The 24,185-nt window shown below is 42.0% G+C and overlaps 1 protein-coding gene across 6 annotated transcripts in view; it reads right to left on the bottom strand.

The window, feature by feature from the left end:
• Window positions 1-24,185, bottom strand: part of PHF20 (PHD finger protein 20) — a 127,760-nt gene that overhangs the window by 33,835 nt on the left and 69,740 nt on the right. For 5 of the 6 annotated variants that reach the window (XM_061437439.1, XM_061437440.1, XM_061437441.1 and 2 more), the window contains one exon: window positions 10,360-10,638. The exons of the other annotated variant lie outside the window; for it this stretch is intronic. In XM_061437439.1, the coding sequence (XP_061293423.1) occupies window positions 10,360-10,638 (279 nt within the window). The remainder of the gene's footprint in view (window positions 1-10,359; window positions 10,639-24,185) is intronic. 6 annotated transcript variants of the gene reach the window in all.

The raw sequence follows: 24,185 nt of genomic DNA, 5'->3' as shown, positions 1-24,185 counted from the left end.
ATGGGCGTATAAGACCATCATACATGTCTTCTGAGAAACCTATTTAAGGGTCAAGAAGCAACTGTTAGAATTGGACGTGGACAATGGACTGGTTCAAAATTGGAAAAGAATTGTGTCAAGCTGTATATTGTCACCCTGCTTATTTAACTTTTGTGCAGAGTACATTATTTGAAATGCCAGGCTAGATGAATCACAAACTGGAATCAAGATTGCTGGGAGAAATATCAACAACCTCAGATATGCAGATGATATCACTCTAATGGCAGAAAGTGAAGAGGAACTAAAGTGCCTCTTGATGCAGGTGAAAGAGGAAAGTGAAAAAGCTGGGTTGAAACTCAACAATCAGAAAACGAAGATCATGGCATCTGGTCCCATCACTTCATGGCAAATAGATGGGGAAACAATGGAAACAGTGGCAGATTTTCTTTCCCTGGGCTCCAAAATCACTATGGACAGTGACTGCAGCCATGAAATTAAAAGACACTTGCTCCTTGGAAGGAAAGCTATGACAAACCTAGACAGTGTATTAAAAGCAGAGATATCTCTTTGCCAACAAAGGTCCACATAGTCAAAGCTATGGTTTTCCCAGTGGTCATGTATGGATGTGAGAGTTGGACCATAAGGCTTAGCACCAAAGAACTGATGCTTTCGAACTGTGGTCCTGGAGAAGACTGTTGAGAGTCCCTTGGACAGCAAAGAGATCAAACTGGTCAATCCTAAAGGAAATGAACCCTGAATATTCATTGGAAGGATTGATGCTGAAGCTGAATCTCCAATACTCTGGCCACCTGATGGGAAGAGCCAACTCATTGGAAAAGACCCTGATGCTGGGAAAGATTGAAGGCAAGAGAAGAAGGAGCCAACAGAGGATGAGATGGTTAGATAGCATCGCCAACTCAAAGGACATGAATCTGAGTAAACTCCAGGAGACAGTGGAGGACAGAAGAATCTGGCACGCTGCAGTCCATGGGTCCCAAAGAACTGGACAATGTCCAACAACTAAACAACAACAACCATATCAACAGACTAAAAAAGAAAAATAATGTATCAACTGATGCAGAAAAAGCATTTGACAAAATCCAGCACTCATTCATGATAAAAATTCTCAGAGAACTAGGAATAAAGGACATCTACTGATACAAAAAACGTACAGCTAACTTCATATTTATGTTGAGAACTGGATGTTTTCTCTTAAGATCAGGAACAAGGCAAGGATGTACCGTCTCAACACTCCTACTCACCATGGTACTAGACATCCTAGCTAGCACAATAAGACAAGAAAACAAGATAATATATAACACTGAAACGGGAGAAATAAAACAGTTTATGCTTTACCAGGATATTGGTCTTTACTATGAATTTGAGCAAATGATTGATGTGATTTGATGTACCTCCACCCACACACATATAAAAACTACTGCTCAGTCCAGTTCTTGATTTGTAAACTCAGGTTTTAATGACCTTCAAACTAAAGTAGCTGTATCCATTAGCTTAATGTAATGCTAACAGCATTAACCCAAACACTAGCAGATCTGGCTGAAGAGATACAACCTAAGTTCTGAATCCTCGAGAAGGAAAGGTACAAGCGTAGGGTATAAACTGCCAAATCCAGGGCATGCCCAGTTATGGGAATTCCTTTGGGTTTCTCTAGCAACAACATATTTTGCATTTCACATTTTATAAAACATCATTGCATCCTTTAGGGAACCCACAGGCTGTAAGAAAAAAGATGGGGACGTTCATTCCATACAAGAGATTCCTGAAGACCCCACATTATTCAAATTCACATAATTCATGACTAATATTCCCAGAAAATAAAGGCATAAAGAACACACTTTCATTGGCCTACCAGCTTTGAAATCATATGGTTGATGAATTTTCTCAATTTGGTAGGATTTGCATTAATTCAAATTTTATACATAAGGCTTTTTATATTGCACAACTTCAAACTGATCAACCTCAATTTTGAACAAAATGCATCTATATCTTAACATGATTACCACTTTACAGAGGAGAAAGTGAAGTTCAGGGAAGATGCAAGATCATACAAATTAATATATAGAAAAGATGAACTCAGATACATGGGTCTGAGTTCTTGGGCCATGTGTGGGCCCTGTGCACTGTCCCTGAAATAGGAAATGAGCACAGAGTATGCCAACTGCTCTATAATTCAACGCCGCCACCACCCTTTCCTTGCCTAGCAGGATCTGCTGGGTGGACTTGCTGGGTGCAACAGACATTGCAGGTATAGCCCAGAATCTCTTCTACCCTTCCTTCTCTGTGCAGCATTTAAGGGTCTGGACAGGATTAACCTCAAACTCACTTAAATACATAAGAGTAATCCCATGCCTCTTGTCACAGTGATAGGCTTGGACAATCTGAGCCTTGGCCAACTGGTTCATAAGGCAGGTACAGGAATAAATTAATCAAACCCGAACTTGGGACTCTGGTCCAAAGTTTATAAAAAGGGTATGTTCTTACTTTACTGTTAGATTTGAATGAAGTGGCATGAAGCCTTAAATGCTACTGGCTTCCATCCTCTGACCACAAGGGTTTAATGTAAAAACAGCAGTGAGAGGTGACATGCTAAGACAACCGACAGTCATGGAGCAGTGCACCTTGCCCAGACTTCCCTATTAACGCGTACTCACACATCCCCTTTATTGCAAAATCAAATTGAACTGGGTTTCCTGTTACTTGTAACTAAAAGCATCCTAAGTGTTGCAGCTATTCAGAAATATGGTCATATTAAGTCTTAAAGAGTCCCCTTCTGAGGCTTCAATTAGAGAAGTAAGCAATGAGGATAAAAAGAAGAGATATTTTACAAAGTTGTTCTATAGGAATCTGTGTTTCTTGAACACAGAGGGAAGAGAGCAAGCTTTTATAGGCTCACCCTAGCTTCTGGTTGAAGACTTTCAAGTCACACGTGGCCTGAGGCGGCAGAACCCATAGGGAGAACTGTCCAGCAGGGACTAAGCTAACTCAGGTGAGTCCCTGAGGAACAGGGACAGACAAGGTGACAACAAGAACTCACTCGTTCGGTCTAGCCATGTGCACAGGAAGTCTCCTGCAAGGAGGCACTTCTGTTCCCCACTGCAGGGCCCAGTGGCAGGGCACCCTTCCCTGGTGTACGGCCTAGAAGGGAGAGTATGTGCGCTGCAACTAAGTTCAAATCCTGGCTATGCCAAGTGCTAGATGTGTTGATGCTGTTCAAGTTAATCCATCTCATCAGCACCAGTTTCTGACCCATCAAGTGGGCACAACAGTACCGGTCTAAGTAAAGAACTCAGGACAGTGGCCGGCATGTAACAAGGACTCAAACAGGCGCTGGTGTTACCTTGCCTATGATACTCTCTCCCCGGAAAGTGGGGCTGGTTTGTGGTCAGGTCTCTCTCCAAACAGCTTGACCAATTGTTCCACGACCCACAGAACAGACGCTTGGCTGCAGGGCTTCTTCCCGAAAGCTCAGACTTGGACAAAGAGTGACTTCCTGCCAGGGCCCTGGAGCAGGCAGCAGCCTGTCACCTGAGGAGGGCCAGGCTTTTCTGGGATGGGGCCACTTGTCCTCCCCCCAGGCTGCAGGTGGCCGTCAGGAGAAAACCAGAGCCCTTCTCACTCCCTCTGTACAGCCTGCTCTCTACTTCTCCCTCAGACCCTCACTGTGCTGTGAGAGCAAAAGGACACCAGACTTCCAGGAGGGAAGCAGGAAAAAACGACATCCACAGGGGAAGAGCCTGTACACCACAGAGCACCGCCACACGCTGGGGACAAGCAGTGACCAGAGCCTGCTGTCACCTGCATGAGGGGACGGCATCTTGAGGGCACAGCAGGAGTGTGTACGCCCTTGGAGGGATCCTCACTGCCCATCAGAGGAAGCCGTCTCATGGCTTCCTAACACCGTCACTTCATCTTGTCTATCTTTCCAGCCTCATCTCCCATCAGTCCCCCACCATGGATCCCACCCAGATTTTGGCCCAAAGGAGCCCTCCACTAAACCCCTCCCTCAAGTCCTACCTTTTTCCACCTTACCTCAAACGGCAGAGACTACTATGCATTCCCTAATACCCACTTCTCCACCTCTCCCACAGGAAAAGGGTATACTTGCCAGCTTCCCCTAAGCAAGGTGTGGATATCCAGATGTCCTGGCTTATGGGATATGAACAGAGGTGATGTGTGGCACTTCTGAGATGTGCCCTTAAAAGAAAAAGGCAAGCCTCACCCTTCCCTTACCAGCAGCTGAAAGACAGGCAAGGTAGTGAGCGATGCTGATCCACGCAGAGAGAACACCACCCTGGGCTGGTGGGATACTGAGGAGGAAGCTGGCCCTGGACAACTGCTCAGACCAGAGCAGAGTCACCGTAGGAAGCCTACAGTTTGGCCAGAGACATAAATTAACCTCATCTTGAGCCAGCCTCTTTGGTTGTCTCTTTAAGGCACCATAATCTACATCCCAATTAAGTTCCTATTGCTCCCTTCTCTCTAAGGGGAGAAGGAACGGTTCTATGAGAAGGTCAGTCTAGCACCACAAGAAAAGGTACAAAGAAGTTCCCACTCTGGTGCTCCAAGGCACCTTTCAGCCTAAGCCAAAGTTTACCCAGAGTGAGAATATGAACGAAATGGACATAACAATAGGTAATAAGCACAGGTGAGGTTCCCCTTGATCCTCAGATAGTCTTTCTGGGCCAAATCTCTACTCAGGACTGAACTCACCTATGCAGAATTAAAAGCCAACACCAAGGAAGCCTGAATTCACCCCTGGAAGAGAAGTTACTAAATGGATTCTGGTATTCTAAGAAGCCTCATTTGGAAAAGCAAATTTAAACTGACCTTCCAGATTAATGTATCTGACTAAAGGCCTGGCTGAGGGAAGAAGAAACACATGAGGGCCAGAGTCAGAAGGGTACCTGAGGGACAGACGACGACAGTTTGTTCCTCTCAATGACTCTGAACTCTGATCTGCTTGTTCCTGGCATATGGATTCCTTTCCTAGTCCCCTGCCTCCTGGTCCACCCTCTACCTACCCTCACCCTTTCAGAGCTAACTCAAATGTCACCTCCTCCTCTGGAACTTCCAGCCCCTGCTCTATAGGCAAATACCTCAATCTGTGTTGCCATGGCACTTCATACATTCTTTACATAGAGCTTAGAAGTTCTCACTGTATCTGTTTCTGCGCTTTTCTCCCCACAGGAAGGAGCCCTTTCTTATGCATACCTAGTTCTACATCATCATTTTGGAAAGGAAATTAGACCTGTGAAGAGCTCAGATTACACATGAACAGGAGCAGGACTGCTACTGAGACTGAGTCTGTGGGCTTCACGCCAGAACGGTTTCTCCTCCCTAACTCTACCTAGCAGGAAATGGGGGCTGGGGGGACTGGAGGACCCAAAAAGGTCTCTGCAGAACAGTTTCTGATGCTCCTGAACCAGAAGCTCCAGGCATCTCCATACGAGAAATCTATTAGAATCCAAGTTCTCAACAGCCATAATCAAAATACTCAGCATAAAAGGGGGCACTATTTTACAGTAACTGGCCCCAAGCAGCACACGCTATGTAACATTCTGCTTTTCACTTAAGCATTATGTCGAGTTCACACTGCCTGTGATCGAGGACACAGGCAGCCTGGTGTCAGAATCTCACCTTTAAACATCTCCCCACCCGAACTCCCCCAGTTTCTGAAATTCCACACCTACAGATAAGAGCTTTCTTGGAAGTGGAGGTGAAACCTAGATATCCTGAGAGAACAGGGGATCTACTGAGCCGGTTTTATTCTTTCAAATCATAAGAAATTTAGTTATCAGATTAGTCTAGTACCCAGCAAAACCATGAGGAAACGGAAGGAGGCTCTGAGGTGAGAAAGGTGAGGGGCGATGTGTGGAACAGCAGGTGCCTTCTGAAAGGCTGGGGCCTATGACATACTCTGAACATGACTCTGCGTTGGCTCTGAAGGATACCGAGGGGTCTGATGAAGGCTCAACATGTCTAGTAACCCCAGTTCAGAGATGGTGACAACTGAGACTCCTGCTGGTTAGTGGCAGAGGCAGGATGAGTGCCCAGGGTTTTAATGTACCAGCTAGAGCACAGCAGGATGAACAGTCTAGTTCCCTCCTGCCTGGGAACTGCTGGCAATCCCAGCAGTCAGGGCTGGCAGAGCTGTGAAATCATCTATGTGTCCTGCGTGCACATGATGGGGATGGGGTGACCAGGGGGCAAGCCCCTTCCCGGCTGCACAAACCTATCTCCATCTGGGGCACAGGGTACAAGAATGACCAGGCTAGACCCCAACAGTGGCTGAGGGGCCCGGGTGGCATGCTCTGCCACCAAATAGACCAATTTTCAAAGGGCCAGCAGAGGGGGGTCACAAGTTAAAATATACGGATTTAAAAGACCCGTTCGTTCCCCCTAAAGCATTTTGTAATAGTCCATCCCTGCCAGTCTGGCGAGTATAACCATGGTTGCTGCTGCTCAGTCGCTTCAGTCGTGTCCGACTCTGTGCGACCCCATAGACGGCAGCCCACCTGGCTCCCCCGTCCCTGGGATTCTCCAGGCAAGAACACTGGAGTGAGTTGCCATTTCCTTCTCCAATGCATGAAAGTGAAAAGCGAAAGTGAAGTCGCTCAGTCGTGTCCGACTCTCAGCGACCCCATTGACTGCAGCCTACCAGGCTCCTCCATCCATGGGATTTTCCAGGCAAGAGTACTGGAGTAGGGTGCCATTGCCTTCTCCGATAACCATGACAGATCTTGTTATTTAAAAAACCTGGCAGGCAAAAATCTCCAATTCACCAACAGACTTCCAAACCTCAGTGAAAGGGATTCTTCTGTGTTGAGAGAGAATTTAAAAACCCCAGGTCCGTATGTTGGTATGAGACCCAAATGCAGTACATAAGAGTAGAAAAGTCACTCACTCAGGTTTCTTAATTTTATCAAAATGACAATACCTTGTCTATTAGTTTTGCAGTTCATCAGAGGTCAGCTGAGTTTAAAACTAAGCTCTGTGACTGCCTAGGTTCATGTCTCTAAGATAAAGACTTAGTATTTATTAAGAGTTTACTGTAGGCCAGATACTGTGCTAAGCATTTCACATTAGGTCATTTCATACAATAAAGTTCTGAGGCAGGTAGTTATTGCCATCTCACAGATGGAGAAATTGAAGCTCACGGTTATTTGCCCTAGGTCACAGAGGAAGCCGGGTTCAAATTCAGGTGTGCTGACTTCAAGCCTGCACATATTCACTCCACACAAATCAAGACACTCAAATACAGTTAATCAGGAATTCCCATCCAAACGAGAGACCTGCACACCTTCTTGGGCGGGAAACACCTCCCCTGTACTCGGGTGCACTACACTGGGAAAGGTCCCTCCTCGGACAGTCACCACGATCATCAGTTACAACCACCATGCAGACTACATGGTGTTACAGTTCTTGGATACAGAACTCCAGCACCTCAGGAGTCTCCCTCCTGCCCCACCTTCAGTCATTCATCCACCTACCCCCAAGGATAACCACTGTACAGCCCTCAAACATAACAGATTCATTTTAATCTATTTTTGAACTTTATATACATATCCATCATATCATATGTGTGAGTTTATGTTTCCTTCTCCGGCTCAACATTGTACTTGTGAAATATCCCCATGTTGGCAGGTGTAGCTGTACTAATTCATTCACTTACTGCTGTTCACCATTGTATCAAGGTACCACGATTCATTTACTTGATTTACTCTTTACACATTTATTTACTCTACTATGAATAAACATTTGAGCTGTTTTCTAATCTAGGGCTCTTATAAACAGTGCAGCTTTTAACATGTGTGCAACATTTCAAAATGATTTAACTGCCTAACATAAAGACCTTCTCAGCATTTTTGTGGGAGCCAGAAGTCTAACCTCCATGTTACATATCAGAACTGAGGTATTTAATCAATACCTGAAAAATCAGAGTGGCAGAGCTGTCTCGAACTCAGGCCTTCAGGCTCCCCTACTACTGTTCCTTCCTTTCTTCCACCATAGCACTGAAAAGGGAAAGAAGAGGGGAGGGTGCTGACAGGAGTCAGAGGTCAGCTGACCACAGCAAACCAAAAGGCCAGACCAATGCACGGAGAGAGGCATTCAGACAGAACGGCCCTCAGAGCAGACCAAATCCCTCAAGCCACAGCTACCTCTTTCGTGTCTCACAACAGGGTAGGGTGGGAGCCCAGCAGAAATAGCAAAGACTTGTAACAATTCCAACTCTAATCTAAAAAGTACAAATGTTTTTCTCAATGAGAAAAACAAGGAGATAACCACTTCAAATTCCTCAGATTGGGCACATTTCTGTCAGATAATACCAAAAGCTGATAAGGATACAGACAAATCACAGAGTGGACAGGAATGTTCAAGTCAGAGCCACCATTTTCAAATATATTCTGGTACATTAACTAAAACCATTCCTTCTAGCAATTCCTCTTCTAGGTAAAATACACAAAAGAAAAGCTTGTGCCCAGGGGATGTCCACAGGCAGTCCCTGAAACATCACCTGTAAAAGTAAAAAAACTACAAACCTAATGATCCTGAGTAGGAGGGGTCTAAAGAAACTATGGTTTACTTTTTTTTTTTTTTTAAAGGACTTCTCTGGAGGTCCAGTGGTTAAGAATCCAGCTTTCAATATAGGGGGTGCGGGTCCAATCCCTGGTCAGGAGAACTAAAGCTCCCACATGCCACAAGCAACAATGAGGAGCCCATTGCCTAAGTGCTGCAAGGAAGACCCAGCACAGCCAAAAGAAAAAAAAAAAGAAAAGACTTACATCTGAAACTGGGTTACAACCCACTCCAGTATTCTTACCTGGAAAAGTTCACGGACAGAAAGGAGCCTGGCAGCCTACGGTCCATGGGATCACAGAGTCAGACATGCACATGCATGCACGCTACTGCTGTTTGACTCATGCTAGCCTCCTCCGAGAGATCCCCATCCACTGGTGGGTACCTGAGCAGGACTCTGGTGAAGTCACTGAGGTGGTAAGTGGCCTATAGCCCATATGGGGAGTGCCCTCCCTGGTGACTACTGGTCAGCTGACCTTCTTCACATAGCTCCTTTTAGCTCAATACTTGGGCTTGCCAAGTGCACAACTAGACGGCCTACAGCTGAGGGTAACCGAGCGGCATGGACCAACTCTGTGGCCAACAGCCATCCGCAGCTACTAGCTCCTAAATATGGTTAGTCTGAATTGAAATGTTCAGGAAGGGTAAAACACATACTGGATTTTAAAAGCTGAATAGAAGAAAATGAAAATATAATAGCTTGTTAAATAGTAATTTTTATACTGATTATATGCTGAAATGATAACATTTTGGATATTCTGAGTTAAAATTTATTGAAAGAGATTTCATCTGTTTCCTTCTATGTCTTAAAATATGGCTACCAGAAAAAATTATATGCTAACTCATATTATAGTTCTAATGGATAATGCAGCACATATGACCAAGAAACGGCCACCTGACCCATTATGCTTCACAGCCTGACTAAGGAATGACCTCTCACAGGTCAGAGATCACCTGAGTTTGCATAGCCCTGCCCCACTGTCCTGAAACCTAACTCCATACTTCCTCAGGAACAATGTCAGATATACCAGAAGTTCCATAAACCACCCAACACCTATGTATTTTAAAGGAAAGGCTTCAAACCAAAAAATATATGATGATGTCACAATTTCAGGAAAACTGAATCTGGGAAGCTTGTAGAATTTACTGGAAACTCATTAATTATTCTGCAATCCCCAAGAAACATGTAATTTTTTGATTTCTGTAAGTTTCAGAAGAAATCTCCAAAAAGGTTCTCTTGTAATAAACAAGACATGTACATGAGTTTTTATGGTAACCCTTTCTACCATCATTGTAGCTTCTGTGCAAAATAAACATGGTTGTTAGAAAACATCTCCAGACGCAATTATTATGAAATTGGACCCCACAGGAGATCACACATCACCTCTTAGTTCTTTCTTTTGTTCTGTTTTGTTTTGTGCTCAGGGATGGAGCACAGGTTGGGGCGGGGGTGGCGGGGAGTGAGGATGATTGCAACCATGCTATTCTCGGTACTAGTTCCCCTGCTGGCTGCTAATGGAGCTCCCCTTCCTTGACTGTCCCCACTCCATACCTTCAGAGGCTAAGGGACTTTCTCAAGGTAACTTGAGCAGCAAGAGATAGAGGTAAGAATAAGAGTCAGATATTTCTGTTTCTTCCAGGAGGGCTATAATTCCATGATGCAATTCCTGAAAACTTGTCATTTTCAATTTGGGGGGATTCGACTGGACCAGACCAACCTAACACCCGCTCTTTGGGTCAGCCCTTCATGATACAGATACATTGCAGAACCAAAATGCTTACTTGGGGAACTGGCTGAGACCCGCTTCCTGGTCAGGCTCTCCTGGCTGGCCTTGTCTGAAGCTGAAGAGCCCCTGGTCTGGACGTGCCTCTTTCCTGGGTTCTCCTCTGGCTCTGGCGACTTTTCTATTCCGTGGAAATACTTCATGTGATAATGCAACAGTTTGGCTTTGCGGAAAAATTTTAAACAATCCGCAACCGTGCACCTAAACTTGTGATTTAGGTCGCTGGCTGGTGCTTTAGATGTCACAAAATCATTTGTTCTCTTTAAAGTATTTGTTACTGGAAAAAAAAAAAAAAGATCCCTCATGCTTATTGGCGCTATTACAATACATGCATCAACACAACACATGGCAATAGAGTGAGAGAGCAGCATGCATGTGTAGAGGGAGACATCGATGACCACTGCTGTTTGAAAGAATGGATATAACTTCAGGGTAAATAACAAAGACTCAACTGTGATTCATCTCTTGAAAGAAGAGATCAACTTTTTTTTTTCTTTTTTAAAGCAGCCACACAAGTTCTCATGGTTTCAGAAGAACAAGGGGAAATCCTAAAAAAGAAAAAAAACCAGGAATCCAGCCCAGCACTTGTTACTCATGAGTTGGACCAGACTCAGACCTTCCATCATTCAGAAATTTTGTGTAGGCAGGACTAGAGAATATTCCGGTTGGTTATGAAACCGAAAGGATCTCACACAAGGAGAATCACTATTACAAAGGTTTTAGTATAGAGTTTTGGAGCTCTCAGTATGATGTACTCTGTTTAATGAAGAGGACTCAGAGAAGGAGGAGGAAAAAAGACAACCAACTGAATGAAGCTGGAGGGCATGTAAAGAACTCAATGATCAAATTCAAAGAGACAAAAAAGTTTGACACCCCCTCCCTAAACCAAGAGTCTTCCCAGGTGGCTTTAGTGGTAAGAATCTGCCTGCCAATGCAGGTGACACGGGAGATGCAGGATGTGTCAGGAAGATTCCCAGAGTAGGAAATGGCAACCTACTCCAGTATCCTTGACCGGAAAATTCCACGGACAGAGGAGCCTGGTAGGCTACAGTTCATGGGGTCACAAAGAGTCAGACGTGACTCAGCACGCACGCAGGCCCCAAACCGAACAAGCAAAAGGCAACTGTCTGTCATGCATCAATAATAGAAAGTAATGCTGTCACAGGAAATCATGAGTATTAGAAACTCAATTTATTGAAGACTCCCTTCATAATACCCTCAATCCCAATGAGAGCAATCACCTTAAACTCAAGTCACCCCTACTCTACAGATTACATCACCCAAGATTACCCTGAATGTATCCTGAATGTATAGACCTTTCTTGAGTGAACCAACCTTTTTCTAAATGCAGTGATACAATTTTCATTACAAGCAAAGAGCATGCTGAACTCTTGGTAAATATGATTACCTTTTCAAGTACCATCCCATAATAAGAAGGAATAAAAAAAAATTCTTAACTCAATCTAAATCACACTCTACATTTCAAAATCAGCAGGAAGGTATGATTATAAAACTGGTAGGCTTGATGATCTGATGTATACCCACACACCCTTCCCCAAAGCAGAATGCCTTAACTCATTTTCTATCCATGACAAGAGATAAAAGAAAGAGGTTCAAATCAGTCAGACACAGTTAAGAAAAAGTAACATGAAATGAAATAGAATACATACTTCTCCCTATACACAGTTGCACCAGAAAAACAAAAAAAAAGTCAGTAAAGAAATTCAAAATTCAAACTTCTAATACATTCTAAAATGCTCTCTTAAAATACAATTTCTCTGGACTCTCCTCCCTTTTGGCCTATTATGCTGAACCATATCAATTTGCCATTTTTATAGGTTAAGAAAGGTGAGATATTGGCCATTTCAAATGGTCCAACCTAGTAGTTCCTTTTCCACCTAACAATCTTTCAAAAATCACTGCAGAAAATTCCACTTAGCACTGTGTAAACAAACCTAAGGTCTGAGGAGGTCAGAGAGCACCAAGCCTGCCCACTACCACCCAAGGCCCACAGCAGTCAAATTCAGCTACAGTAAACTCAGCTATCCTTCGGCTTCTGTCCGAAGCCCTGTTTGTGATCAACTATTTATTTAAAAAAAAAAAAAAAAAAAAGCCAAAATACAAACACCTTAGAACTTTTTTTTAAAAGTTAACAATAATGAGCACTTTGAATCAATTTCATGAAGAATTACCACTCTTTCTGTTCAGAACCTTTGCACCCTTGTGTACACACACCAGCCATTTGCATAAGGCAAAGACAGGACAGTGGTTAAAAGTGGGGGCTCTGCAGCTGGGCAGCCTGGTTCAAATCCTGGCTCCTCTAATTACTCCTCCTGCCTCCTAGCACCTTCATATGCAGAGTGGAGATAGCAATAATGGTAACTACTTCACTGACTTGAAAGAATTAAATGAACAGCATGCAAAGATTCTAAAACAACATCTGTTCAATAAATAGTGAATATATAGTACGATTTTGTTCAATATTCTGGAATAAGCTATAATGGAAAAGAAAGTTTTTTTTAAAGTATAGGGCTTACCTGGTGGCTCAGTGGTAAAGAATCTGCTTGCCAATGCAGGAGACATAGGTTCGATCCTTGGTCTGGGAAGATCCCACATGCTGCAGGGCAACTAAGCCCATGCATCACAACTACTGAGCCTGTGCTCTAGAGCCCAGAAACTGCAACTATTGAAGCCTGCTCTCCCTAGAGCCTGTGCTCTGTAGCAAGAGAAGCCCATGCACCATAACTAAAGAAAAGCCTGTGCAGTAACAAAGACCCAGCACAGCCAAAAATAAATAAATACATAAATAAATAATTTTTTAAGTATATGTATACAGTATCATTTTTGATTAAAGAACAAATGTGACTTATGAACAGTCTTTCAGCAATTAACCTCTCACAGCAGAAGGGCAGAAGCTCCCTTCACCCTCAGTCTCACTGCACACCATTGCAGATTCAGGGCAGAATAATGGAAACCATCCAACTTCAAATCCCAGCTCTACCCTTTATTAGCAGCAGAAATAAGCTGTGTATGGTTTTTTAAAACTCTTCTGATTATCCAGATTCCCACCTATTTCAAAACAGTTAGAGAGAGGACTATAAGATAACATACACACTCGGTGCAAAGCAGGCCATTTCAAACAGAAAACAGTCCTGGTCAACAGACTTCTGTCATTTATGGAATGTGGCTAGAGACATACTTATCAACCAGAGTGAAATACTCCTTCGACCAGCCCTCATAAGCTCTGGCTAGGAGACACATCACTTGGTAAGCATTCAGTTTTCTCTACATCCTACTAGAAATGTGAAGTCCGAAACCAACTTTAAGATTCCCAGCATGGCCATTCAGTGGGATTAATTACCCCACCTTTCAGGACATCTTACTTTCACTAATGCAGCCCCTCTCCAAAAAAATTTTTTAAATAATTACATTATACTAGGTGCTGGACAGTACCAAGCTTGATCCACCAAAATCCTGAACTTCGTGTGGTTTGTCTTTTTAAAACACAAAGTGCATTTTCTCCAAAAGTTTTACCAAACTCTATGTTGGAAGTTACATTTATCCCTAATAAACTCTACCTGATTATTTCAGTCCAAGAACTTTGTAACTTTTGTCTCTGTAACCCTATACATTCTTAGGTCTTTATCCAGGCTGTTAATAAAGATCCAGTAGTACAAAGCTGAGGACAGCCTTCAGAATAACCTTCAGACTGACATCAACTAATCTACACTCTCTGGTTAGAATTGCCTAAGCCAACTGAACTTGATCTATGCAAATTACCAATGCACTCACACATCTGTTTCCTCTTTGTTCATAGACAGATTTTAAGAGGGATGTGGTCAAACTGTCTGCTAAAATAAAGAGATACCTGGTCTGAGTGCTACAGTAGACTCCTCACATTCCTATGTTGAAACTTAATTCCCAAAGTGATGTTATTTGGAAGTGGAGCATTTGGGAAGTGATTATGTCACAAAGGCAGAGCCCTCATGAACAGGACTAGTGGCTTTATAAAAGAGACTCCAGAGAGCTCCCTTGCCCGTACCTCCATGTGAGGTTGCTGTAAAAAGATAGCTGTTTATGAACTAGGAAGCTGGGCCTCAACAGACACTGAATCTGCTGGCACCTTGATCTTGAACTTCCCAGACTCCAGAACTCTGAGAAATAAATTCTGTTGTTTATAAGACACTTAGTCTATGGTATTTTGTTACAGCAACCCAAATAGATTAAGACAGACAGTCTACCAATCCAGTATAAGCCTCTCAAAAGGAAATACATTCAGTTTGGCAGGATAAAAATTCTTCCCCACAAAAGCAAAACCCTTGATTCCTCACAAGTAAGCAGAAGGTGGAAACAGCTAGACCGCAAAAGGTAAACAAGCTTGGCAATCAGGTGGGCTACCTGCCTGAGAGGTGGTTCTAGGATCACAGGGGCTCAGGTAAACAGATAAACTCCACAGGAGAAAAGACTACCTGCTATCCTGTCACAAAGCTCCTGGCCAAAGCTAGAGCCCTTTTCAAGACAGCAACATTAATAAGACAAAATGAGTTGCTGGTTTTGTCTGAAGGAGTAGTAAATATTTGAGAATTATGAATCTTCAACCATGGAACTTCAAGAAGATTTCCCCACAAACTCAACTCAGTTAAGTATATAAACTCATTGATATGCAAGCCCTTCTATTCTAAGCCTGTAAGTGTAACTTACTTTGCCATTTGGAGAAAACACAACCAACACAAGCATCAGCGTGAGACAAGCAGCAAAGAGAGGATAAATTAATTATGAATAATAGCCTGTGACAAACTCTGATAGATTACACAATTAACTATAGCTTCAGGCTCAAGAAGTAGATCAAACACCCCAAGACTTAAGTAATTTTCCCTTTTCATGAAAGTCTTGCAAAATGTACTATTTCAATTCTGAACACAACAAATTTTTAAAGATATGAAAATTGTATGTTCCAGACTTAACAATTTTATCCTAATTTTCCCACATGGCAGCCCTCTGTATGCATAAAGAAAACTGCATTTCACGGACTCCCCTGGTGCTCAGTGGCTAAGACTCTGAGCTCCAATGCAGGGGGCCTGGATTCGATCCTTGGTCAAGGAACTAGATCCCATATGCCACAACTAAAAGTTCATATGCCACAGCTAAAGATCCCACATGCTGCAACTAAGACACAGCACAGCCAAATAAATACAAAAATAAATAATTTTTTAATGAAGTTATTAAAACAAAAAAGCTGCCAGTTCAGGCAGTACAGGCCTCTGACACACCTCTCCCACATGCAAACCAAGCCCTGTTCAGCTTTTTCCCTGGTCTCTGAGCAAAAAGGATTCTGTCCTACCTTCTCTGAATTCCCATAAGTACTTCATGGAAAATAAGACTTGCAGTTATCTGTTCCTTTCTACTTATATTACAGTTGGTTATGTTCACTCATCCTAAAATGCTGAAATGAGGAATATGCTCCATTCTTTACTTCTCCTACAGTCCTCACCTCAGCAGACCACTTCATCAAACAAGAGAGTTAGCCCTAGCCTCTCCAAGACAGTTTCTTTCTCATTAAATGGGAATAAAAATACTTATTTTACATATTCACAAGGTTCCCACATGTTTCCATGAGGTATTAGAAGATAAATCCTCTTACAAACTGCAGCAGGTTACTTGAACATTAGCTGTCACCTGGCTTGTCACTGACCTCACAGTTGTTTGCTTTAAAAAACTTATGCATAATCCCAGCCAGGGGTCCATGTACCAGCACACGATCTGAAAAAGTGTAACATCTAATTGTCCCATTTTATTAATCAAACACTGAGGTGTTAGTGGTAATTAGTAAAAGCACAACAGGAACAGCAAAATGATGGAACCAGTAAAAATGTTATACATTTTAAAAGAATTCTGAAGTAAAACATCCACAGCATAATTAAGCTTAAGAAAACCCACAAAAGAAACAGTGTCAGTAAAACAAAATTATATATGACTAACATAAAATATAAGTGTATTTTTTTTAGAATTGTAAGAATGTAAACCATGATAACGGTTTGTTTATGAGACTTCCAAGTAAAAAAACCAAAAACACTGATTTTTTCCCCCTATCTCTTCCATGTTATAATACCCATATTATTTTACAGTAGAAAGAATATAATTCTTTTATATTTTATATTATACTCCTCCCCAGAACAGTGGTCCTGTGACAAAAGAAACATGGTGATGTGAGCACAGTCAAGCAACCAGGAGAGCCACTGGTGTCCAAAGGGCATCCTGGGCCACCGTCTACAGCAATCCCAAGTCTCACACACAGTGTTCATCTGGAACATACATCACTGATAACACCAGCTAAGTGACATCATCCTCTCTTTGGATACTACAGTCCTTTGTCAACATGAGAGCAGTTACTAGGTTACAAAGGGCAGAAAATATGTAAATTAAATCCTTCAGGGCATCTGGTTCAAAATCTAGGGGTAATGGAATTATCCTTAGGTTACAGGCTAAACTACAGGAAGCAATTTAATCCTGTTTTAGAAGGTAGCATGTAAATCAACATTTGCAAGTAGTTACAGGTATTATTGTTCAAATGCTGTGTTCTTCATCATGTTTAACAGATCTTTGTATGGAAGTATGCAGCCAAAGCATGGAGCTCTATCCTAGGCTCCCAGGCTTAAAATCCCAGGTCACCCTCTACTCTGGCCTCTCCCAAATTAATATGAGGAGAAAAATGGTCCATGGAATTTGAATTTGCTTTAAATAATAGTATAACTCTATTAATTATACTAAAAGAGTGCTTTCTTTTTCTTTTGCGGGGGGAAAGAGAGGTAGAAAGAGACTATAAAATGTCTAATAATCCCTGCCTCGGGGCATCCACTCCTGTGTGCAATTCCCTCCCTTTGAGTGTGGGTAGGACCTGTATAACTTGCCTCTAATAGAACAGGCAAAGGTGACAGCAGATCACTTTCATGATTGTGTTTTGTAAGACCATAACATCCATCTTACTGGCAGGCACTCTCCCACGCTGGCTAAATGCAACAAGCTATTGAGCTACTCAAGGGAGAATGCCATGTGGCAAGGAACTGAGAGTGCCCACAAAAGACTACAGCCCTCGGCCTGATAGCCTGCAATAACGTGTGAGCCTGGAAGCAGACCCTTCCTCAGTAGATTTTTCAGATGAGAACCAGCCCTGGTCAACTCCTTGACTGCAGCCTTGCAGAGAACCCTGTTAAGTTGTGCCTAGATGTCTCATCCACAGACACTGTGAGGAAATAAATGTGTTATTTTAAGATACTATGTTCGTGGTAATACTGCCACACAGCAACAGATAATATATAGTAGGATCAGAAGCTCTCAGTTTCTATTTACTTGGGCAATGCTTTATATTACACTTTCCCTTTTATGATAAGCATAATCTTTATAATAAAAAGGTTTTTAAACTATGTTTTCTGAGACCTGGCTTAGAAATCATGTCCTATATAACTACCCTTTTTTTGTATGGGCTTCCCTGGTGGCTCAGGAGACCCAGGTTCAATCCCTGGGTCGGGAAGATCCCCTGGAGAAGGAATATACCCATTGCCAAGTACCTCAAAACCTCACAGCTAGATTGCTTATGATGATGGTATTCACTCTGGCTGGCAATACTCAGTCTGGCCTTCTAAGCCCATGTAAATTCTAAGCACCATCATGCTTTCCAAACTCATCTCCCATTAGTTAGTCCACAATGAGGCCTTAGCAGCCACCCCAGCCAACTGCTGGCCCCAGCGACCGCTTCACGCTCTTATAGCTCACACCTCTGCTCATGCTGTGCCCTCTCCCTGTCTAGCCAATTCTACTTCCATGCAGACCCAGCTCACTCCAAATGCAGGAAGGCAGCCAGATGGCCTGGTTCTCAGGGACCACATCTATCAACTCCTGGCACAAACAACTGTCTACTGCAGCCTCTCCTTAGCACTGTGGATCTGCTCCTGGATCCTGCTGTTTGTCACTGCTCCAGCCAGAGGATAAGGTTCACTGTCGTGTATGCCCTCAGCACTGACCCCCAGTATGATTGGTATTCTTGTCAGCAACGACTCCACATAACCCCAGTAGTTTAACACTATTTTGACATGTACTTGAAATACTATAATGAATAAAACATTTTTCAGGTCTGTGAAGCAATAGCTTTCTCAGCTGTGAAGCAACAAAAAGCAACCAAAGAGAAACGTGAACAGATTTAAATACAGCAACTCCAGTCAAATGTTTGGAATAAAAAAAATAACAAAATGTTCATAAACAGAGAAGCAGTTCATTATGCGAAGTCTGCACTAAGTACTTCTCCCATCCAAGAACTAACCAGGCCCAACCCTGCTTAGCTTCTGAGATCAGACAAGATCGGGTGCGTTCAGGGTGGTATGGCCGTAGTCAGCACTATGTAATTCTAATTAGTCATTTAAAAGAATGAAGTAGCTCTATACTTACTGATATGAATTACTCTCAAGATACACTGCTAAGTGAAAACAGAAAGTTGTTCAGTGTACACTGTACATTTGTGGTTGCAGATGGGGGGAAAGGTATTATAAAATGCATAGGAAGGAAACCAGAAGGATAGGTATCAAACTGTTAACAGCTCTAGAGAGAAGCTTAAGCTAGGAAAACAGGTGGTAAAGAGGAACTCTCACGTATCCTCTGTGTATGCCAGGAGTGTACCCTGGGTGTGCCCAGCACTCGGCTCTTGATTTCTAAACACAATTCACCACTTAAAAGAAATCAGGGCTTCCTGGAGAAATGGCTGAATCCAAGGTTGGGTGAGTACAGGATAAGCGTGCTACATTTTCTTATGCCAGAAAGTGAAGAAGACACAGGAACTAGCTTGAAGGGGTCCCACAACGTGGTTATTAAAATAAATAATGATAGAAACCATTATAACCCACAGAACAAAAGAAATTCCATGAGACCATGTGGATAAAAAGAGGGAAGGAAGAAAAGAAGGGAGGGAGGGAAGAATCAGGGAGAGAGGGAAAGGCAGGCAGGCAGGTACTTCCTTAACAGAATACAAACTAATAAATGTAGAAGGAATGATGAGAGTTAGAAATTACCATTTGGTAGACATCAGAGTAAAAATATTTATCAGGCAAGAAGCAGTATTAAAATAATGGGTGAACTCCTGATAAAGAAACACACAGATATTTGAGTATATGTAAATAAAGATACTTACATATACTCAAGGTATCCTCTCACAAGAAACTTAGTAACTATAAAGGGAAAAATAACAGCTTTACAGTAGAGAAACCTGGTGGGCAGTACCCTTAGCCAAGTGACCAAAGTTAACTTCATCAATAAACGGGACAGATATCATGTGGCTCCTGTTAGAATGCACTTGAAAAGGACACATCACTTGCATGGTGTTGCTGCTAAAAGGGAATAACCTAAATCTAATTATCTGGATACATAAAAAAAACCCCAAATTCAACGACATCATATTCTTCAGAAATGTCAAGGTCATGAAAAACAAAAAAACACTGAAAAAAATGTTTCAGCTGAAAGGAAACTAATGAAACATGACAATTAAATCCAGTGTGACATCCTGAGTTGGATCCTGATCCCCTCAGAATAAAGTTTCCTCCACGCTTGCTATGAAGAACATTATCAGAACTGATGAAGTCTGAATAAGGTCCTGACTTTGATAATTAAATTATGGTCATGTAATTAAATGTTCTAGTTATCAGGAAATCAACACAGAAGAACTTAGGGGTAAAGGTCTGCAACTTACTTGCAAATAATTCAGAAAAATAGTTTTTAAAGAATAGAATAATGAAGCAAACAGTAAACTGCTAACAAACAGGGAATCTGGTTGAAGGTATATAAGAAATTCTTTCTACTATTTTTGCAACTTTTTATGTCTTCCAATATTTCAAAATAAAAACATCTTTTAAATATAAAAATGAAAAAATTTATGCAGGAAAAATACTTTGAGGTCACAGAATAGCTAAGTGGGAGGAAAGCAACCCTGGCAAGGCTATCCAACTTGGACCTCACAAGAGAAACTGAGCATTTATTCCACAAGATGGCAGAGCTGCCCCAAAGGCCAGAGCTGCGTATGGAGCAGCTAACGCACGGCTTCTGATGGTGTTGCCTTCCCAGCCTCCTTCACACTGATCTTGACTCCATCCAGTTAGAAATTACAAGACTGGCACCAGCTCAGGACAGCAACCTCTAAACAGTGACTAACACAGCAGCACCCTGGCCTCCAGGGGCCTTGCGGGATGCTTCTGAGAATGATCCCGCCCTCCTTCCTGCTGACTTACATAATACATTCCTGGTGAATGAGTTCTCAACAACCAGCAATCTTTTCATCCTGTGCTCACCACTAAGCCCATGTTCCAAAAGAAAAACCGGGAACACCATTCAGTTTCCAGATCAACACTTCCACCCCTCAAATTAAAGACTTTCAAAGGCACCACCCTGTCTGGAGTGGTGACATCACTTGGGCCACACACAGTGCTCTTCAAAGCTGGCCTACTAAGCTGCTTTTGAGTCTACACACTGCTTTGACACTTGCCCTCGAGGGCAGTGCGAGCTCCGTGTTACACACTGTGCAACCTCTCTGAAGGCAGGATGTGTGTTCACTTCACCTGACTTATACAGCACCCAGCATCTCACCAGATGGCATTTAGTACTCAGTCAGAAGACAGGAGTTGGAATGACCCAGCCATTGGGAAATGTGGTATTCTAACTCTGGCTGAGTTACCCCTTCTTGCCAAGTACTAGTTTCTTCTACAAAACAGGGAGAATTAACAGTAAAAAATTAGCAAGAACTTAGATGTCTTTCACAGTGGGAAGTTAAATAAATTATGGAAAATCATCCAAAGAAATAAATTATATGTAATATTGAAACAGCTATGAACTGACATGGAAAAATACTGTATAAAAATGATAAGCCATTGACTAATACAAGAATATGATTCTACCACTCTGTTTTTAAAAAGTTACATGGGTACATGTGTGTTTATATATGCAGAGAACCATGTGCTGAAGAATGGAAAAGCATATACCAAACTGTTCCATGGTTCTTTCAAGAGGGGGAAGAGTAACGGAGGGCTTTTCACTTTTTTTCCTTTTACTTAGTTTTAATTTTTCCTAGTATATTTGGTTTTGAAATTTATATGAGGGAAACAAACAGCAAAATGACTCTTTATATATTAATAATAATCTTTAAATAGGGCTCCTTAACTGTCTTTATGCCAGAGTAGTTGTGAAAACTCATCAAGAAGTTGTACTTACAAAATTAGTATTCCTTAGTGTTCTCACTGTGAAAAATTAAATGTAAATTTTAACATCAACACTAAATAAAACGTTTCATTGCTGTCTCCTTATGACTCAAAAATGATGACCATACTTGCTTGGAGGACAGCAAGGACTGTGCCTGGACAGAGGCAGCAGGAAGGAGAGGAACTAAGGAAAGATGAAGCTGGAGCGTCAGCAGGCAGCCGGGCCAGAGTAAGACCCCGAGGCCCTCACTCATGACCAAAACCAACAGTTCAGGTGTGGGAAACATGCATGTTATTTTTATTGTTCTTGTACTTTTCTAGATTTCTTTTCAACTTTATGAACATAAAAAAGCAAATTACCAAGAAAGAATATGCTGAATAAAGACAAGATTACCTCCATTAATGAGGTAAAAAGTACCAGTGAAATCCCTAGTGGAGTTTGAATAACGTCCAGATTGTGATAATTGTGGTAACATAAGAGAATGCCCTTTTTTTTTTTTTTTTAAGGAAATATACATCAAAATATTCAAGGGTAAATACTGTCAAACAATTCATAGGGAAAAAAAAAAAAAAACAACTTTAAAATACCTTAAGGCCACAGAACAGCTAAGCAGGAGGAATGCAACCTTACCAACAGAGAGATCCAAGTGAACTGACAGCTCTATCCTGCAAATGAAGCATTTCAATAGATTCACAAACAAGAAAGCAAGTCAAATCAAATCAACTGTTTGGTACCAACTTACCTGCTCAGCCTTAACCCACTTCAGGAAGCCTTCAACTAAGTCAGAAAGCACACCTAATAGTCTCAGAAAAGACCCTGAGATTATACTATTGATGCTGCTGTCTTTATCTCCAAATGCCTAACTGCTACTCATCCTTCAAAGCCCTGTCAAGTTCCATATTCTTCCACCCCTACCCTCAAACTATTAACCTAAACATCACCTGTCTCCAGATGTCGGGTCCAAAGAGCACTTAATGTACCCTAAGACCAACAGCGCCCCACTGATAGCCAGCAGAGCTCCCTGGCATACAGTAAGATGTATAGTATTCACTCCCAGGCATATAGTATTCGTTCTCAGGCAACAGGACTCAAAGAAGAGAATCCTGAGTTCAACTTCCATGTGACAGGTACACATTATCACTGCCAGTCTTCTCTTCTTAAAGTTTTAAGTATTTCTCATGACACCACCTTACTTTCTCTCTTGTAATACAATCTCATTCATGCCTCAGGACAGAAAGACCTACAAGGGCAATGACCAGATGTCTCATTCATTTCTCTAACCCCAAAAGAACAATCAATTCTCAGCCAGTGTTCCACCAGGATATGCCTGATGACAGATCACAGACACTCCCAACTTCCCCAACTACAATGACTCTAAGTCTATGACTCTCTTACTCAAGAAAACAGAGAACACAGTTGCCTGAAATCTAACAATTATAAGCGCTACATTAAACCAGACCAGGTTAATTTAAAAATAAATCATTTACAAAAACTACTGTAGGCATTACTCTGAAACTACCCTGGTTAATTTGCAAGTAAATCATCTGTAAACTTGTAATAGTTCAGTGACAAGTAACTTCCCATTCATTTTATAACTGACAACATATCAGTGGAACACCAGACCATGTGGCAATGTCTGATTTCTAACAGGTACTCAGTTTAAAAAAAAAATAAGAAAAAATTAGGTGAATAAGCCTGCACTTCTATTTAGTTTTCTCTCTTGTTTATGGTTCATTTAGAATATTCACAAATGACACAGCTTAGAATAGAGTCTGGCACTTAGTAGGCACTTGTTAAATATTTATTGACTAAAATGAATGAATGGGTTTCCCTGGTGGTTCAGTGGTAAAGAATCCGTCTGTCAAAGCAGGAGACGCGGGTTCAATCCCTGGGTCAGGAAGAGCCTCTGGAAAAGGAAATGGCAACCCACTCCAGTATACTTGCCTGGGAAATCCCACGGATAGAGGAGCCTGGCAGGCTACCATACATAGGGTCCCAAAGAGTTGGACATGACTTTGCAACTGAGCATGCATGCAAAATTAATGAATGGACTACAGTCCATTTTCAAACAGCCCTGGTTATCTGTGAATGACCAAATAGGCTGGGCTGAGGTTTAGAGAATAACCTAACTTCTCAGGGCATATATTCTAATTTCTGAATAAATTCCTACTCAAGTAGAACAATTTCAACTGCATTCCCCTCCTGACATTTAAGCCATAAAAGCAAATAGCTTAGAGCTTATTCCAAAAGAAAAAAGTAATGGTATCCATGCTGCATTTACTCTTCCTAGCTCAAGCTCCAGGTAATCACACCACTAACCCTACTACACACTCTCTTGCAAACAGGCAAGTACTTCAGTTAGTTGCCATGGTGTCAAAATTATTCCCTAAAAAATCCTCCATGCAACCTCAAGAAACAAAAAAACATGAAATCTTCCCACCATCTTTTCCAAGACTTCCCTGTCCCACCCTCACTTTACCTTATTTCCATCTTCGCCACAAACCTGAGATGCGGCTAAATTAACTGACATGAGACAGAAACTGCATGTGTGTGCAAACTTTAAAACAAGCACTGGGATTTAGCCTCTAACCTCAT

Source organism: Bos javanicus, chromosome 13, assembly GCF_032452875.1.
Source record: "Bos javanicus breed banteng chromosome 13, ARS-OSU_banteng_1.0, whole genome shotgun sequence".
NCBI classification, from domain to species: domain Eukaryota; kingdom Metazoa; phylum Chordata; class Mammalia; order Artiodactyla; family Bovidae; genus Bos; species Bos javanicus.
Note: the sequence above shows the minus strand (reverse complement) of the source record. Positions and strands in the feature narration are given on the sequence as shown.